This window comes from Salvelinus sp. IW2-2015, linkage group LG11 (genome assembly GCF_002910315.2).
Source record: "Salvelinus sp. IW2-2015 linkage group LG11, ASM291031v2, whole genome shotgun sequence".
In the NCBI taxonomy this organism is placed as follows: Eukaryota; Metazoa; Chordata; class Actinopteri; order Salmoniformes; family Salmonidae; genus Salvelinus; species Salvelinus sp. IW2-2015.
The window spans coordinates 27,159,215-27,178,812 of NC_036851.1; the positions used below are offsets into that span (position 1 = coordinate 27,159,215).

Sequence of the window (19,598 nt, forward strand, 5' to 3'; positions counted from 1 at the left end):
TCGAACAAAACATAAATGTATTGTGTAACATGATGTCCTATGAGTGTCATCTGATGAAGATCATCAAAGGTTAGTGATTAATTTTATCTCTATTTCTGCTTTTTGTGACTACTGCTTTTTGCTGTGGCTATGTACTGAGCTAACATAATTGTTTGGTGTGCTTTCCCCGTAAATCCTGGATTCACAACATGTGTAGCTTTAATTTGGTGTCTTTCATGTGTGATTTCATGAAAGATAGATTTTTATAGTAATATATTTAAATTTGGCGCGCTACATTTTTTCTGGCTTTTGGCCAAGTGGGATGCTACCGTCCCACATATCCCAGAGAAGTTTTAAGACCTATGCGATCACAACCTGCAGCTGAGCGACTCCTACACGCCTTCATTTCATCCCGTCTGGACTATTCTAACACCCTTTTTGTTGGCGCATCTGCCAGGTGCCTAAACAGGCTACAATATGTCCAGAACTGTGCCTCACATGTCCTCACCCACGTGTCCTTAGAGTACACTGGATGTATTACATTGAAATAATTAGTTTTGATCTGAAAGTATAGTTGATAAAGAATGCACAAACAACTGGCACTTTATTTTCAATGGGACTCACGTGGCGTTATTATAATTTACAGGCTGGATGATTGACGAGAATGTCCGTCCCACCTTCAAGGAACTGGCCAATGAGTTTACCAGAATGGCCAGGGACCCACCGAGGTACCTTGTGATCAAGGTAAGACAGAATGCCATCTTTGGAAGAAATCAGTTATCAGTAGCCCTACAAATCTAAATGCTAAGAATGTGCTTTTCCACTCCCAAATGCCAGTCATTACAGTCCAAAGACTGTGCTGTTTACTTAACAGTCACACTCTTGTTCATCCAAACCAAATGTCAGCTCATGAGGATAATAATGATGTTGTTGGAGAATTTGAAGATTATGATTATGATGACTGAAGTTGCATTCCACCAGGGGGAATGCAGCCCATCAGACTCTCCCTCAGATGTATCTCACCAACGAAGCACAAAGCTGGATGACATGGAGGCGGGGCAGGAGGACCAGGATGAGGACACCACGCCCCCTCTCTACCGGTCACAGGCCAGGAGTCTCTCGAGACTTTCAGGAATGGACAGTCACAGGGTGAGGGCTCATATGAGGCATCTCTCCATATTCATACACTACACAAGGAGCCACGAGTTTTTCCGGACGATGTGACCTATCTAGGAAAACCCCTGGCCCGTATCTATGTAACATGGGCAGATCGAACCACCTTTTGGTTACCCTGTTTTCCTCTAATCCCCATCCTGTCCTGTCCCATTTCTGTATTCCCCTCAGGGTGTTCACAGCAGTCAGACTGGATACCTGCCTATGACCCCAGGACTGGATAACCCTCAGGTCAGTCACTGGAGATGAACCATGACCATTTTGCATACAAAGATACACTACCATTCAAAAGTTTGGGGTCACTTAGAAATGTCCTTGTTTTTGGAAAGAAAAGCACATTTTTTTGTCCATTTAAAATAACATCAAATTGATCAGAAATACAGTGTAGACATTGTTAATGTTGTAAATGACTATTGTAGCTGGAAACGGCAGATTTTTTTCATGGAATATCTACATAGGCGTACAGAGGCCCATTATCAGCAACCATCACTCCTGTGTTCCAATGGCATGTTGTGTTAGCTAATCCAAGTTTATCATTTTAAAAGGCTAATTGTTCATTACAAAACCGTTTGCAATTATGTTAGCACAACTGAAAACTGTTGTTCTGATTAAAGAAGCAATAAAACTGTCTGTCTTTAGACTAGTTGAGTATCTGGAGCATTATCATTTGTGGGTTCGATTACAGGCTCAAAATGGCCAGAAACAAAGACCTTTCTTCTGAAACTCGTCAGTCTATTCTTGTTCTGAGAAATTAAGGCTATTCCATGTGAGAAATTGCCAAGAAACTGAAGATCTCGTACAACGCTGTGTACTACTCCCTTCACAGAACAGCGCAAACGGACTCTAACCAGAACAGAAAGAGGAGTGGGAGGCCCCGGTGCACAACTGAGCAAGAGGACAAGTACATTAGAGTGTCTAGTTTGAGAAACAGACACCTCACACTGACAGCTTCATTAAATAGTACCCGCAAAACACCAGTCTCAATGTCAACAGTGAAGAGGCGACTCCGGGATGCTGGCCTTCTAGGCAGAGTTCCTCTGTCCAGTATTCGTGCTCTTTGGCCCAATCTTAATCTTTTTTTTATTGGCCCAGTCTGAGACATGGCTTTTTCTTTGCAACTCTGCCTAGAAGGCCAGCATCCCGGAGTCGCCTCTTCACTGTTGACATTGAGACTGGTGTTTTGCGGGTACTATTTAATGAAGCTGTCAGTTGAGGACTTGTGAGGCGTCTGTTTCTCAAACTAGACACTCTAATGTACTTGTCCTCTTGCTCAGTTGTGCACCGGGGCCTCCCACTCCTCTTTCTGTTCTGGTTAGAGCCAGTTGCGCTGTTCTGTGAAGGGAGTAGTACACAGCGTTGTACGAGATCTTCAGTTTCTTGGCAATTGCTTGCATGGATAGCCTTCATTTCTCAGAACAAAAATAGACTGACGAGTTTCAGAAGAAAGGTCTTTGTTTCTGGCCATTTTGAGCCTGTAATCGAACCCACAAATGATAATGCTCCAGATACTCAACTAGTCTAAAGACAGACAGTTTTATTGCTTCTTTAATCAGAACAACAGTTTTCAGCTGTGCTAACATAATTGCAAAAGGGTTTTCTAATGATCAATTAGCCTTTTAAAATTATAAACTTGGATTAGCTAACACAACGTGCCATTGGAACACAGGAGTGATGGTTGCTGATAATAGGCCTCTGTACGCCTATGTAGATATTCCATAACAAATCTGCCGTTTCCAGCTACAATAGTCATTTACAACATTAACAATGTCTACACTGTATTTCTGATCAATTTGATGTTATTTTAATGGACAATTTTTTAAATTTTCTTTCCAAAAACAAGAACATTTCTAATTGACTCCAAACTTTTGAACAGTAGTGTACATGAAAACGTGAACATGCTAACACATCTTCCACCCTATATCAATCCTATAGGATTGATCACTCATATTGCATTATACCCCTGTATAGATGGTGTGGCCGTCAGCGTCCCGCTCTCGCCTCAATTCCGCCCGCACCATGTCAGAGAGTTCTGAAGGGCGGGGCACTGTGGTAGAGCTGGAGATGAGCGAATACTTTTTATTGGCTGGCAGCATGCGGAGAAAGCGGCATCGGGAGGACAGTGCCTACATGTCCCAGAGGGACAGCATGTCAGGGGGGCCATCTGAGACCCCCTCCCCTGACACAGAGGGGGATAAGGACCAGAGTGGATACATGCTCCCCGGACTGGGTGACAGCCCAGAGAGAGGTGATATACCAGAGATAGATGACGGAAACCAACATACCACACAATATGCATAGAAACATCTATCTTTGAGTTTCTGTCTGTTGAACATATTGCATTTATGAATGTTCATTAAGCCATATAAAAAGTGTATATGGTTTTGCATGACGTGTTTGGGGATGGTTGCATGGTATTGTTATAACTCTGAGTATATGAATGTCACTATTAATTGCAAGAGTACTCAGATCATTTCAGATCTCTGGATCACCTTACTCACTCCTTTTTCTCTTGTCACTCTTCTCCACAGAGACCCTACTGTTTAGCTCCCAGGTCACCCTGCCTCGCGGGAAGACGTCCAAGGTCTCCTCATACCCATCAGCACCCTCGGAGTACCATGACAGTGCCTGTGAGGAATATGAGTACATGAACAAACAGGCGTCCATTATGTATCTCTCCCCCAGGCAGCAACCTGTACATTCCAAAGATGGCCCACAGCGGCTGAAGACGAACAAGAGGCAATGCTCTTCTGTGCCGGACACAGAGTACTCAAAGTGCATGGGGCACAGGACATCAGCTGGGGAGAACAGGGGAGGCCAAACCAAGAATGAAGAACACCAGGACTATGAATTCCCTGCTCTCAACTCTGATTCAGACAACACAGAGCAACGGGGCTCTGTTGATATGGAATACAAGTACATGGATATTCTAAGTGTTGGACCAGAGGCCAGTGAAAGACCAGACGATCCCCCAACACGAGATGTCCCGCATCCTGGAGCTACGCCTAAACAGTGGATGAGAGGTGAGAGAGAGGTGGAGGAAGAGGAGGACGACGAATACGTAGTAGAATACGTAGAAGAGGACGACTATCAATACACTAACAGGCAGCCCAAGCTGCGGCACGCTCTGCGAGGCAGGGAGGGTCTGAGGATGCAAGGAGGAGGAGAGGGAGAGGTGGATGAGTACGAGGACATGGATTCCCTGGCCGCCCCTGGAGCTGGGGACCCAGTGGAGTACGAGAATGTGCAGAGAGAAGGTGAAGGTGCAGTGGGAGGCATGGGGGGTCAGCACACAGGGATGGGGGCATTTGTAAAAGTGCGTGCAGGGGTAGGGGAGCCTAGTGGCGGAGATTGCTCCTTTGACAATCCAGACTACTGGCAGAGCAGGTTGTTCCTGAAGCTTAACGCTGTGAACACATAGGGAAGTGGACCTCCCTCACTGGCGCTGAAGAGGATAGACGCCTCTGTAGCTCTTCCATGCCAATTGAAATCAATGAAGGACCAGGGGAGGGGAGAAAGCCATCCAATATTAAAAATATGTGTGGCATGTTTATAACTATATTTTATTTTATGTTTTTTTAACCACGTTTTCTCCCCAATTTCGTGGTATCCAATTGGTAGTTACAGTCTTGTCTCATCGCTGCAACTCCTGTACGGACTCGGGAGAGGCGAAGGTCGAGAGCTGTGCGTCCACCGAAACACAACCCAACCAAGCCACACTGCTTCTTGACACAATGCCCACTTAACCCGGAAGCCAGCCGCACCAATGTGTCGGAGGAAACACTGTGCACCTAGCGACCGTGTCAACATGCACTGCACCTGGCCCGCCACAGGAGTTGCTAGTGCGCGATGGGACAAGGACATCCCTGCCGACCATACCCTCCCCTAACCCGGACGACGCTGGGCCTATTGTGTGCCGCCTCATGGGTCTCCCGGTAAAGGCCAGCTGCGACAGAGTCTGGACTCGAACCCAGAATCTCTATGTTTGTATCTTTAATGTGTCTGTTACAGGTTTACATTGATCATGTTTTTATCCATAATAACATAAGCTTTGGGATGTTTTCTTTCTGTATTACAAGTGGAAGGCACTGTGAGTGAGGGAGGCACTAAATGAAATGGCCAGATTACAAGCTCTGTATTTGTGTTTACTTATAAGAAGAAAAATAATATTTGTACAATGTCTTTTTTCACTTGTATTTTCATGTTTTGAATATGTTAATGTTACCTTTTAGTGATATTTTTTTAGCTTTTTTAAAATAATAAAAATCTTTGAAGAATGTACATAATTGTTTTTTATCAGGGGGACATAATTCTCATTCAGTTTGTTGATACTAGATCTTTAATTCATTTATATTGTGCTGGTCTTGCTGTTTCTTCTGACAGTCCCATTTATTGGGGTAAGTGAGAAATAAATGGGCACGTTCCATGTCATCTTTATTGCAGTTGGTTTGAGCAGATTACTAGAGCTCAACACCAGAAACAACATCCATGCTTAAAAGCGCAGCATGCACTCTGGTACTGAAATCCATGCCTCAGGCTGACTGTTTCCTCACCTGGGCAGTGTGCGTGCACCTACTGTAATTTTGTCCTAGCTCTCCAGTCCAGTGCTTCTTCATTCATTTATCTTTTCAGAAACCAAATCAGTTTTTACCATATTCGAATATCGAATAAATCAGAATGTTTTCAAATGTTTAGCCTACTTGTAAGACACACATAATTGTCCCTCTCCCCTTAGGGCATCAAAATAAATGGCACAGTGCTGAAATTCCCATTTCCATGATAAACACAAACTTAACTCAAAGCAGATGATCATGTGGTATTTGTATTTTATCACATTATAAAGTAACAACTTGTCTTGACAAAGGCAGTAAGGCCCCCTGTTGGGATGGGGTTTCTCTCCGTATATCGTGCTCAGTGAGTCTGAGTGATCAGTGTTGTCTGGATTGATGATAACCACCTAATAATTTTCCGTCTATCTAAAGGACTCTTCTCCAGAACATAGACTGCTCCAGTCACCGGAGAATATGATGATTAGGATGATGATGTGTCACCCACATTTTGCACAATATTTACTACTTGAGTCAGTAGTGATTATAACCTTTCTTGGCATGTTATACTCGCAGCAAAGGTGGTGCTCCGTCACAGTGCCAATACAAAAAAAGACGACCTGGAACGCAACCCATGTTGTGGATTTTAGATGAATGTGTAAAATGTAGTTTATTATGTGGTGCTACGTGTATAGGTATAGTAACTTGAAGGGGATTAAAAACTACAATCTAAACCACGAAGCTTCACTTCTCATTTTGGCGGCATGGTTGTTGGGACGTTTTTTGTTCTTACGTAGGAAGAAGGTGGGAGTATAATCTGGGATGAGGGGGCTGGGCTTTAGCAGCGGAGTGGAGTTTTGGATGTGTGTAGGTCTTGGAGCTTGACATATCGGGAAAAGTGCTGTAAAGAGAGCCGTTGTCAAGATGTCTGACAACGAAGAACAAGAACAGACCATCGCGGAGGACTTGGTTGTCACCAAGTACAAAATGGGAGGTGACATCGCCAACCGTAAGTGTCCGATCGGAATGACTTGAAATGAGGTGACCTACTCTGCATGCCATTCGTTTCGTACACACAGCCCGTAGTGACAGTGTAGTCACCATAACAGGTAGACGCAGACCAATGGCCTTGTTCGAGAGCGTCAAAACAGGGAATGTGTCATGGGTGAATTGTGACTGACTGACTGATCTACAAATAATAATGAGTCGTTATTTATGATGCAAGGTGATGTTGGAGATCAGCCATTTGGCAGTCGCATGTACTGTCGAACAAGCCCAATCAATGACTAAGAAGGCACAGTCCAACAGCCATGTGCTTTGACATGCTAGTCGCAGTTTTAGAAACGTGTGGAATGGAAATGGGGCCCAGTCCTAGTTGTCTAGTAACTTGGTGCTAGCAAGGTGACTTCACGTGAACGTTATTTTGTGAACAATGTTAACGCGGTTATTTTGTCAATAACGTAGGCTAACTGTTAAATCATCTACAGTCACATCAGACATCTAACTGTCGAGTTTAGCGAGCAAGCTAGCTAACCAACCACCTTATTTGTTAGTTATCTAGATGTAGCTAGTTTGCTAGCTACTCTAAGTCATAGCTAGCTAGCTAATTCACAGTTTGGGGATAACTGCATTTATGTTTCCATGTCAACCACACAATTTGTAGCTATATGGTGTTGCCTGACTAACAGATTAATTGGAACAACAGAGTTTGATAGTAAGCCAGCTGTGTGGGTAGGTAGCTATTTAACTTTAGCAACTTGTTCCAAGTGAAGTGAAATTTAGGTCTAACGGATATACTGTTAGCTACAGTGCCTTCAGAAAGTATTCACACCCGTTGACTTTTTCTACATGTTGGTGTTCCAGCCTGCATTTTTAAAATGATTCAATTGACATGTGCCACTGATCTACACACAATACCCCACAATGTCAGTGGAATTGTGTTTTTAGAGACTTTTACAAATGTAATAAAAAAATTAAAACAAATGTTTTTGAGTCAATAGTTATTCTACCCCTTTGTTATGGTAAGCCTAAATATTGAATATTTCAGGAGTAAATATTTGCTTAACAAGTCATATGTTGCATGGACTCACTCTGTTCAAGAAAAATGTATGATCACCCCATCTCTACCCCACACATACAATTACATGTAAGGACCCTCATTCGAGTAGTGAATTTCAAGCACAAAAAAACAGGGAGGTTTTCCAATGCCTCGCAAAGAAGGGCACTTATTGGTAGATGGGTAAAAATAAAAATAGCCGACACTGCATTGAGCATGGTGAAGTTATTAATTACGCTTTGGATGGTGTATCAATACACCCAGTCACTGTAAAGATACAGGGAGTCCTTCCTAACTCCATTGCCGGAGAGGAAGGAAACCGCTCAGGGATTTCACCATGAGGCCATTGATGATTTTTAAAACCGTTACAGAGTTAAATGGCTGTGATAGGAGAAAACAACTGAGGATGGATAAACAACATTGTAGTTACTCCACAATACTAACCTATGACGGTGTAGGCCATCATTGTAAATAAGAATTTGTTCTTAACTGACTTGCCTAGTTAAAGGTTACATATTTTTAAAAATGTATTAATAGGTGCTGTATGTGTGAAGTACAGAGATGAGGTAGTCATTCAAAAAGCACACTTCACACAGTGAGTGTGTCACCTTATGTGACTTGTTAAACACGTTTTTTTCTTCTGAACTTATTTAGGCTTGCCATAACAAAGGGGTTGAGTAAACATTGATTGAAGACATTTTAGCTTTTCATTTTTAATTAATTTGTACAAATTTCTAAAAACATAATTCCACTTTGACTTTATGGGGTATTGTGTGTAGGCTAGTGACACACAATCTCATTTTTATTTTTTTATTTTTTAAATTCAGGCTCTAACACAACAAAATGTGGAAAAAGTCAAGGGGTAAGAATACTTTCTGAATGTTTGGCACTGGATGTTTGGCTGGTTTCCAGCTATGGACTTCAGAGACTGGCCTCAGTCCCTAGGTTATGACTCATAACCCGACATTGAAACTAGTTAAATGGCTGCTGATTCATCATGACATAATACAACCATAATGGGTAGTCTTATTCATAGAGAACGCATATGGTGTGATTGAATGTAATAATGACATCTTTGGTCTCACTTCTACACTCTAATCTTTTTGACCTCATCTGTCTGATACCGCTCCACCTCCTAGTCCCCTGACCGCCCTCTCTTCTGTTATCCAGAGGCCCTGCGTGTGGTGATTGAGGCGGCCAAGTCAGGGGTGTCTGTCGTCAACCTGTGTGAGAAGGGAGATGCCCACATCATGGTCGAGACTGGCAAGGTCTTCAGGAAGGAGAAAGACTTAAAGAAAGGTGAGGGGCTGGGATAGAGGGGAGATAAGGATGGGTGAGAAGTGCAAGAGGAATGGTGCTATTTACTGTACTGATAAGACTGTTTGCCCTGTCTCCCATAGCTGTTTATGTAGGGCAGGTGGTTCAAAGCAGTGGTTTTTCTCGTGAGTGGGTCAGTGTGTTGTCATACTGTTTCCAAATTAGAAACATCGCCTGATCAGTTCAGCCTGTGGCAGAAGTCTGCATGTGTCCATGCCACACATTCACAATGGGCCTGAATGTGGGATGGGTCATTGAATATGCCAGTGAGATGACAGAACTATGAAGAGTAATATGGGGCAAGAATAGTGATGTAATTTGACATCAGTCAGGTCTCTCTCACAAACACTACAGATTATTTTCAATTAAAGATTTGGTGGTTCTCTCTTCCCTTTTCCAGGCATTGCCTTCCCTACCAGCGTCTCAGTCAATAACTGTGTTTGCCACTTCTCTCCCCTGAAGAGTGACCCTGACTACACACTTAAAGATGGGGACCTGGTCAAAATGTAGGAACCTCCATCTGCAGTAACGTGGCCCCCATCACTCTGTGTGTCTCCAGTACCCCTCTCGTCTGTCATCTTGTGTGCTGTGTTCTCATGCATCTGATGCTTGGCTGTTGGCTTCTATTTTCTGTTCGGTCTCATCTCTCTGTATGTCTATGTGTGCCTTATGTCTATCTGTCATGTGGCAAACTCTAAGTAATGATTGGATTACATGTCTTGTTCATCTGGCATTGGTGTTCAATTGTCACTTTGGCCATTGCATAGTTGAACAAGCCTCTTCATTTTAGTTGTTGAATTGCCCACTTTTGTATTCATCTCTCTGACCCTACCTTTCCTGTTTTGTGTCAATATATAAGAATGTCACTGTTTGGAATATTGTGAGTGTAATGTGTTTAAGACCCAACTAATGGTTAAATGCCAGCTTATGCTGTAGTACTGTATGGCTGTGCCATTCTTAGAATCTGAAAAGTAATCTTTTTCATTACTATAACAAAATCCTGGGTGTGTCCTTCCACCATGAATGAAATTGCTAGTGTTGCTGTCTTTGAGATACATTGAGCCCGCTGCAGTATTGTTGTAGGTGAACATGAACAAACCAGTAACAAAACTTACCCTCAGCATATCCTCACTCACCGTAATATAATCACACACATTCGATTCTTTCGTATTTGTCTGACCTTATATTTTTTGTTGACGTCTTTCCCATATGATGTTTGGGAACACATTGAAATAATAATCTCATCTAGTCCTTTTACACAATTACATACAGTGCCTTCAAAATGTATTCATACTCCTTGACTTATTCCACAGTTTGTGTTACAGCCTGAATTCAAAATTGATTAAATATATTTTTCTCGCCTATTTACACAGAATAGCCCATAATGACAACATGTTTTTAGAAATGTTTCCAAATGTATTGAAAATGAAATACAGAAATATCTCATTTACATAAGTATTCACACCCCTGGCAGAAAGAATTCTGAATGTCTGATGCACTTCTATTTTCCTCATGACTTCACATTTTCATCTCTCCTTTTTCCTTTCCATCTCTGCCCCCTTTATTTCTGCAGTGATCTTGGAGTCCATGTTGACGGCTTCATCTCTAATGTAGCTCATAGTTTTGTTGTGGGAGCTACTAAGGTATGTACCTTGTATGACCTTATGACTTGGTTTTTGATCCCTCATCGCAACAGGCTTAAAGTTCCCACCTCTGCCCTGTGTATGTAGGAGGCTCCAGTGACAGGGAAGAAAGCTGATGTGATCAATGCAGCTCACATGTGTGCGGAGGCAGCCCTACGCCTTGTCAAGCCTGGCAACCAGAACTCAAAGGTGACGGAGGCATGGAACAAGATTGCTCAGTCATTCAAATGCACGGCCATTGAGGGTGAGTGCCTTCACTAGTTAAGTTGACTCTGGTTCATGGGTCTAAGATAGTGAATCAACAGTTTTATCTGACCTTTAATGTATGAAGTTTACTGTTGTGTGACAACAGTCAAATGTAGGGAGAAAAATGTTGCAATGTTTTTTTTGTTGGTACCTTTCTGTTTAAGGTATGTTATCTCATCAGCTGAAGCAGCACATCATCGATGGAGAGAAAACCATCATTCAAAACCCCACAGACCAGCAAAGGTACATTAATATCCGAGCACTTGAACACTTTTATTTTATTTTACCTTTATTTAACTAGGCAAGTCAGTTAAGAACAAATTCTTATTTTCAATGACGGCCTAGGGAACAGTGGGTTAACTGCTTTGTTCAGGGGCAGAACGACAGATTTTTACTTTGTCAGCTCGGGATTCGATCTTGCAACCTTTCGGTTACTTGTTACTAGTCCTACACTCTAACCACTAGGCTACCTGCCGCCCCAGTCACACTTTGTAATAATTCCTGCCGCCCCAGAGAATAGTGCTTTGACAAAGTGCAATACCACAAAGACAGACAGAAGGACACTTAGACTGAATGATAACTGAAAGCTTTGAGTTGTGTGAGTTGCTCTGATTGGCTACTGTTGATGCCCGTCTGCAGGAAGGACCATGAGAAGGCGGAGTTTGAGGTGCACGAGGTCTACGCTGTGGATGTCCTGATCAGCACTGGTGAAGGGAAGGTAAGGGAGAGGGAGATGTTTATTTTTTTTGTTCACTGCCCCAATGAACTGTCCTAAGAAGCCCCTAATTCTTTTCCTTTACATTTCTTACCTGGCTAAATGTGACTGTCCAATGTTTCTATGCTCCTATACCCAGGCCAGGGATGGAGGCCAGAGGACCACAATTTACAAGAGGGACCCCAGTAAGCAGTACGGGCTGAAGATGAAGACCTCCCGCATGTTCTTCAGTGAGGTGGAGCGACGCTTCGACGCCATGCCCTTCACTCTCAGGTAGGATACCAAATGGAAGCACATTAGAAGTGTCAGAGAGATGTTATAACCAACCCCATATCAAGACCATACTCTTATTTAAAAAGAAATCATCAACCATCTCTGATGCTGAGTCAGGTGCTTTGAATGTCTGTTGGAAACCTCCTCAGCTAACGGGTCTGTCCTGTTGCTCTCCTCTCAGGGCGTTTGAGGATGAGGCTAAAGCCCGCTTGGGCGTGGTCGAGTGTGCCAAACACGAGCTGCTTCAGCCTTTCAGTGTGCTCAATGAGAAGGAGGGTAAGTCTCTGCATCTGTCTTTTCCTATCCTCTGTGCTCTTTCCTTCTGTTTCGAGTTACCTGTCTCATCTCTCACTTTGTCTCTCAGGAGAGTTTGTGGCCCAGTTTAAGTTCACAGTGCTGCTGATGGCCAACGGCCCCCATAGAATCACCAGCGGACCCTTTGAGCCAGAGCTCTACAACTCAGAGCACGAAGTGCAGGACGCAGAGCTGAGGGTAAGTAAGGCTCCCAGCCCAGAGCCCCAGGCAACCTGAAAGGCTCTTCACTGCTCATATTACATTAATAACTATTCATGAACAGGGATTTGCACCTCAGAGCCTAAACTAGATAACTGTGAGATGGCATCTGAGGTTTTGACCGGTATATTTCCACACTTGCCAGCTCTGTTGTGGCTTCCATTGAAGAAATCTCATGATTAACAACAAACAATCCCTCTCTCTCCCCCAGACTCTACTGCAGAGCTCAGCTAGTCGCAAAACACAGAAGAAGAAGAAAAAGAAGGTATTTGATAAGAAAAACAAATTACGTTGATACACTCTTCGCTCTCTCCATTCTTATTGGTGCCCTCCTTCCTCTCTCCTAGGCCTCCAAGACTGTGGAAACCGCTACTGGACAGCCAACTGAGGAGAGCAAAAAGGTGGCAGAGTAGATGGCTACCTGTCTTCTGACACATGCATACACACACACTCACACCCCTCCCAAAGAATGGAAACTTAAAAAGTGAATCTAAATCTTCCCCAACTGTTAGCTCTTTTTGACCCTCATGCCCTTTTCTAGCATATGGCCCATTTGAATAAATCTGATAGATCTCAAATCTGTTGAAAATACAATTTTGTGTCCCACATCATTCAGTTGATTCTGAATAAGAGTCACATCTGTGTAACACGTTGTTGTAAACAACATATTTGCCATTGATACTTAACTGGAATATGAGATTGGGGAAACACATTTTTGGAATATGATGGATAAATAACCTTTTGTAGCAGTGTTTTTACACCTTATCGTTAGGTGATGTAGCTACCTGACTTCAGGATGGTTGCCATCTATAGGTGAAGTTTTATAAACTTTCTAAATWAAAAAAAAAAAGTAAATAAATCAAGTTTTAATTTAATTTAAACTGGATTATATTTGTTGTAAAATAATGTTGGGTTGCCAGTCACACTTTGTAATAATTCCAAACCCTGATAAGGTGACTTGGTACTTTCATTGTACATGAAGGAGACTGAGTTAGCCCCTCAAATCTTTTGGCCTAGAATCCTATTTGGTTAAAGTGTTAGTTATTCAAACATGACAGAATTGAACGGTTAGAGAACAGAATTCTCGCACCAACACCTGAATAGTTTATGGGAACGAACCCTGCTACATTTACTGCCAGCCCCTTATTTCCTGGTAGGGGATTTTTTTAGGAAATAGTGCGCTGTTTTTCAGTCAAACAATTTTAGAAATATGTTTTTATTTTCAACGATACCTAATTTTTATCAACCATCTACTAACATATTAAACTTTTTAGTGGAGCTTTTAAACAGTGTCTTCATTCAGAACTGCATGAAATCATATTTAATGCAAACCCATTATTCTGCTAAGTAAGATATATAATTATCTGGCAAAGCTACATTGACAACAGTTGTAGTAGAATGATTTTAGTGACAGGTAATTAGTTAGCTTAATTTTCTGTGGTAACTTTGCACACATTTTTGATGTAATTGCATACAAGTGTTTTTTTTAAGCCAGCCATCAGAATAATCTCCCCATGTAGCCTAATTTGGTCAGCTCAGACATGCACAAAGAGTTCATGTAAATCAACATACAGATCCCCTGTGTTTTTGTTTTATTTTCAGAAAATGAAGAAAACATTCAATAAACTTTATGATACCAGTGCCTTGTGTTTTTATTTTTTTAAATGTAGTTTCCACTATTCTTCAATTGATGCTTTTGCTCTATGAAACTAAATGGAACACAATTCTACCATCAGAGCACAACTCATGGACTGTATAGGGCACAGATTAAAATCCTATATTATCTACAGGTCCCTGGACCTTCAGTTTCACTATGATCAGAGTTTTTCTGATTATATATCTGTAAGGAGGACCGCAGATGTTTAGTGTGGTGAAAAATAACTTGCTCACAGAGTTTTTAAACTTGTGTTTGATTTGCTTGATGAGATTCTAAAGGAAAATTACATGGATGGAAAGTTTCACATTTTTAAAGTTGTGCACAAGTACAGTAAAATGTATTTTTTTGCTTGCCTTTTCCCAACAATGCCGTAATCAATATCAGTATTACTATGAAAAATACATTAAGTCAAGTAGAAAAAAAACATGAGAAATAGAAATAAGTACACAAAGTAAGTAAGATATAGGTCAGTGACAATACCATGTTTACAATAGAGCCCCACAGTGGAGGTGTGACAATACCCATAAAATCTAACGTCAAATGGAAATTGTTCCAATCGTTTTTCCACTGTAAAATTTTCTCAGGGGATTTTAGAAACCCTTAAAATAAGGGCTGTTTCATGTAGGCTTACCCTGGCATGATGTTTTGATAGCCATGTAAATCTTTTGGACAAGGTGACTTATCAATATTTTAAAAAAAAATATCAATATATTTGTCTCTATTTACATAAAGTAAAGTGTACATAAAGTAAAGTGTGCATACAGTCAGTGCAAAACTACAAAATAAAATAGAAGGGTCAATGCAAATAGTCTGTGTGGCCATTTTGTTAGTCTTATGGCTTAAGTCTGCTCCATCTTTCTATTACAAACTGAATCCATAGTCTTACACGGTTGTAGACAAACTAAACATACCTGAGGACAGGTGCGTAATTGCAACATAAAATATTCGTTTATGTTCAAACCTTTCTGCCTACATCTCCCAGTGAGCACTGAGCTGAGCAAGGGGCAATTTAATATGACGTTAGTTTTGCGTTGGCACTATAAAGCCCCTCCCCTATCTTCGTCACATCCTCTTTCAAGTTGGTGTCCTCGCTTTAGTGGTAAGTCTTATAGTACGCTATCCCGAAACGAATCCAAACTAATCTGGAATAAATTGTTTGTATCCATTGCATCTAACAACTTTGTTATATTTTTAATTGCAGACACATCTCCACAAGATGAGAGCAAAGGTAAATTGACGAATATCAGCTTATTGGCGGGTTTTTGTTTGGCTCATTGTCACTACTCGTCAGTGGCTAGCTAACGCTAGACGAACCTTTTTCTAGCTTCCTTTATTTTAGAACTTAACTGGTGTACTAGTAGGATAGTCTTTGTCGCAGCGTTAGCCTCGTCCATGGCTATATATATATAACGTTACCGAACAAAAATGTTAACGCAACAATTTCAACACATTTTGCGGAGTTCACTCAATATTAAGTAGGCCCAAATCTATGGCATTCACATGACTGGACAGGGGCACTTGCCCGCCCACATGTTTGATAATGTTTAGGCTTGATATGCCACAGCTGTCAAGTGGATTATTTTGGCGAAGGAGAAATGCTAATCACGAATGTCAACAAAATGAGGGAATTTAGCTTTGAGCTTTCTTGGCTCATTTCAGCTCATGAAACGTGGGGACAAACATTACATGTTGCGTTTATTTTTGTTCTGTGTAGTTAAACAAGAACGGCCCAGTGGCACATGAAAAATACTGGCAATGTTGCTTTTGTGATGTATTTTTGTAGACTGCAGTAATGCAACATGTTAGTGATTTCTAGTGCCATTAACTTCACTGCATGTTTTGAATGTGGATTTTCACTTGACAAGTTTGTTTTTTGTATTACAGTGGAGGAAGAAGCGTATGCGCAGGTAAGAATCATTCATTGCCTAAATTCATATGTTGGATATGAATGGTACAAGTTTTGTCATTAGCCAAACATGGTGCTCCCTTCTGTGTACAGAGCAATTGATACACTGCAAGATTGGCTGGACTTGAGTTTGACTATGAGAATCATGCTTAGCACAATTTCAGGCTCATTGAGTTCAATTCTGGGTGTACACTTTTTGTCATTTAGTACCGGTGGAGACTTAATCAGTGCAAAGTAACTGTAGGGACTTTAACAATCTCAACTGATATGGCTGAGTAGTTTGGCATGTAATGTAGTGCTGTTCACTCATTGAAACTCTCTTCTGTAGGCTGAAGCGTAAAAGGCGAAAGATGAGGCAGAGGTCTAAGTAGACTGGCCCATCCATTCCCCACAGCTGTGATCTCCAAGCCCCCTCTGGTGACTGAAGTCTGCAGTCCATGATGTGCCAAGAGCTGAACGTGGTAGTCTGAAGCAAACGTTGCAATGGCGTAAAGGCCAGATCCCGGCTACCCAGTGTTCTACTCTGCAAATGGCTGCTGGCTGACAACTACTGGAGAATGGCAAGGAAGACCTGAATTGAATCTTCAATTTTTTAAGTCTGGCCTTATACCATCTGCCCAGCTGATTTGTTGTAAAGACCATAATAAATCTTTGGTTTACTAAATACATTTCTCCCTGTTAATTTATTTGTCATGTCTTTCAAGCCACATGCACCACATGTTTTAGCCCTACAGTAAAATCCTGATGTTATGAGAACAAGGCAACTCTTGAAATCCTGTTGCAGCACACTTAGGTTCAAACTATCTACAGCTGTAGAGTATGAATGCCCTTGGGTATTGATATGGTTTCAGGTTCTTGAGTTTACTTAAAGGTAGATTTTGGGGGGGGGGGTCAAACGTCATTTAGTATTACTACGATAAATACAATGGCTTAGGGTTTAGATCAAGTAACGGAATGTCGGTTTTGGAGTTCTTATCTAGTGGACTTCGTTGCCAAACTAATGGGAACATGTCTACCACTAAACCGATTCCAAGCCCCAAAATGCATAATTCTGAGAAGATTAACTTGGGCCCGACAGTCGTTTTGGATGCTTACCCTGCTATAGAAAACCACAGGATATGGCCGATGTCCAGGGTGGCGGCGATATCGACATGGGCAATCAGCTACGACTCTAACACCTTGCCCAAACCGGATGCGCTATCGTGCATAAATGTATTTTGCCCCCCCGGTCTGGTCAGCATGTTACCCGGTACAAAGGTATTTTATTTGCGTCGGTAGACTAGTGTACAGAAGCATACGTTGGTTAATGTAATAGGACCTTAAACGCATCTGTTTTGTATTCAAAGAAACGAGGCCATACTTGTGACAGCATAATTAACGAATTCAATCACTGTCGCAGTGAAGCTAATTTATCTTCACGGATTGATTGCTTTTTTAATTAAAATATGAGATCTTGCTAGTTACATAACTGAGTAAAATGTCTCGTTAGTTAGCTACCATGCATGCTAATGTCATTTAATTCCCAGCTGCTAGTCATGTCAGTCTACTAGTAATAGCTTGCCAAACAGGTTTTCTGGTCTGTGATTATCTTCCAAATGCATCTTCATGTCCAACAGGTTATTGTCAACGCAATGACTCATGAAATTGTTTTGCAATGGGGCAATTAAAAGTGAAAGTACATATTTGCTTATGGCCACTTTGACTATTATTCTTACAGAAAATGAAGAGGATGAGATGGAGACTGAGGACCGGGACAGTGAGGATGCAGAAAAACCAAGCATTGACCCAAGTCTTCCAACTTCACATGCTTTGGGCTTCATATTTACATCTACAAACTATTGTTGTACAGCTGTATCATTGAGTATATAGTTCTTGGTTTTCTACACTGCACTAATGCTTCGGCCCCCCTCCTCCCACTACCTGGGTTCAGACATGGAGGAGTTCCATGGGCGTACGGTGCACAATGACGACAGCTGCCAGACCATCCCAGTGCTTCCATTCACAGCCGTCATGCTTATCCCTGGACAGACCCTGAAGCTGCAGCTCTTCAGACCGCAGGAGGTCAGCATGATGCGCAACATCATCCAGAGAGACCGCACCTTTGCTGTGCTCGTACACATGTATGGAGGGAGAGGAGGAGGAGAGAGTGGGAAGAATGGGCATGGGCTCTGTTTAGGGTTATCACATGTCTCAGATCATTCAGAACGCACACTGGACGCTCTGGCTGGGGAGTAGGGTTGATCAGAGCGCAGTCAAGCACCCACGCTAACTGGCTAACGTTGGCTAGCTTGCTAGCTACTTCCAGACACAAATGAGAGAACACCTCACTCTGATCATATTACTCGTCCTAGCAGAGCTGGTTAGGCTGTTTTCATGTTATCCAAAGTGTTGGTGACGGTCACTTTGCTGCTGGCAACAATTTAATTATGTTTTTATGCAGACGTTTACTGACACTGGTCATATTCAACTGGTGTTGCGTGTTCGTAAAATCATCAGTTTTTCTACGCTCTGGCACACTCAGACGAGAGTGCTCTAAAATCGGAGTATATAGCCAGAGTGAATTTACGAACACCCCCTAAATGTGTTTTTCAATTAAGCAACACATTACAAAAATGAAGATGCTCTCTTAATGTTCAGAATGTTCCTACCTCCTTTCCAAATGCTATTTTTCTTATTTGTTTGTTCATTTGAATGCTTGTTTCCCTATGGCTGAACTATCCTCCATAAATCCCTCAGAAATCCATCCTCTTTCTCCCTCTGTTGGTTTTGTATTTGTTAATCTGTCCTAATTCTTCTTGTTTTCCTTGTTGGTTTATAGTCCCCCAATCCCATTCCTCCCTTATGTTGCCTGATGATTCAGCTGATGCGCCTTGCAAAAACCAAGTCGATCAATCTCTCAATAGCCAAACTATTTCCACAAAATAAAAATATCTTCCAATTCCTATAGATGTGCAGAACACAGTAATTTGATAAAATAACTAAACTGTTCACATATAATAAAATAATTTCACAAAAAATTGCAATTTAAGGAGAGGAGCTCTTATTTTAGTACTCATCACTTCATTCTCTACCAGAAAGTTGGTTGGTCTTCTTTGATGTCACATATGTTGATACATTGATATGTTTTCATTTATAAAGCCCTTTTACAAAAAGTCCCACTGTACCTAATATCTTTACTAAACTTTAAACATACGAGTTAACACACCCAGTCTCAGGGATGGCTAACTCCGGAAATTACTTTGGTCACTAATGAGTTAGGTAAATCAGCTTTTAGTTTTGTTACAATCTTCAAAATGTTCTTAAATGTGATGTTCTGGTGCCTCTAGGACAATTCAGAAAGCTGATTGAGGACCTTATTATTGATTCATCTGTTTGTTTTTTATGACCGTGTTTTTCTTTCTGCTTGCATTTTGTATTTATATTGATGTGTGTATTTTCTGTAATTTCTGTAATTCATGGCTCATCTGTAAAAGAGACCTTGGTCTCAGTATGACTCCCTGATAAAATACATGTAAAACAAATCTAAAATCAAGGTGAAGTTGTGACCTATTGCAAACTAAACTTTACAAGCTCTCA

General features: G+C 41.5%; 2 protein-coding genes and 1 long non-coding RNA gene across 4 annotated transcripts in view; all 3 read left to right on the plus strand.

The window, feature by feature from the left end:
• Positions 1-5,039, plus strand: part of LOC111970095 (receptor tyrosine-protein kinase erbB-3) — a 25,972-nt gene extending 20,933 nt beyond the window's left edge. For both annotated transcript variants that reach the window (XM_023996604.2, XM_023996605.2), the window contains exons 20-24: positions 626-723; positions 961-1,128; positions 1,324-1,383; positions 3,121-3,397; positions 3,681-5,039. In XM_023996604.2, the coding sequence (XP_023852372.1) occupies positions 626-723; positions 961-1,128; positions 1,324-1,383; positions 3,121-3,397; positions 3,681-4,570 (1,493 nt within the window). In that variant the 3' untranslated portion in view covers positions 4,571-5,039. The remainder of the gene's footprint in view (positions 1-625; positions 724-960; positions 1,129-1,323; positions 1,384-3,120; positions 3,398-3,680) is intronic.
• A 1,477-nt stretch (positions 5,040-6,516) lies between these two features.
• LOC111970098 (proliferation-associated protein 2G4) lies at positions 6,517-13,053 on the plus strand. The gene is made up of 12 exons (XM_023996607.2): positions 6,517-6,705; positions 8,923-9,051; positions 9,470-9,575; positions 10,643-10,712; positions 10,800-10,956; positions 11,123-11,201; positions 11,598-11,676; positions 11,813-11,946; positions 12,128-12,222; positions 12,311-12,438; positions 12,671-12,724; positions 12,807-13,053. Exons 1-12 carry the CDS (start codon positions 6,621-6,623, stop codon positions 12,870-12,872), a joined length of 1,182 nt encoding a protein of 393 aa, XP_023852375.1. The 5' UTR covers positions 6,517-6,620; the 3' UTR covers positions 12,873-13,053.
• A 2,102-nt stretch (positions 13,054-15,155) lies between these two features.
• Positions 15,156-16,684, plus strand: LOC111970099 (uncharacterized). Its single transcript, XR_002878071.2, has 4 exons — positions 15,156-15,215; positions 15,318-15,344; positions 16,001-16,023; positions 16,351-16,684. It is a non-coding gene; the product is annotated as an uncharacterized lncRNA (long non-coding RNA).
• Positions 16,685-19,598: the final 2,914 nt, after the last annotated feature.

Bases quoted from the DNA above. Each gene is read 5' to 3' on its own strand.
- LOC111970098 (XM_023996607.2), top strand. From the start codon at position 6,621: ATGTCTGACAACGAAGAACAAGAACAGACCATCGCGGAGGACTTGGTT. The intron at 6,706-8,922 runs GTAAGTGTCCGA...TCTGTTATCCAG, and splicing joins GGGAGGTGACATCGCCAACC to AGGCCCTGCGTGTGGTGATT. The intron at 10,713-10,799 runs GTATGTACCTTG...CTGTGTATGTAG, and splicing joins TTGTTGTGGGAGCTACTAAG to GAGGCTCCAGTGACAGGGAA.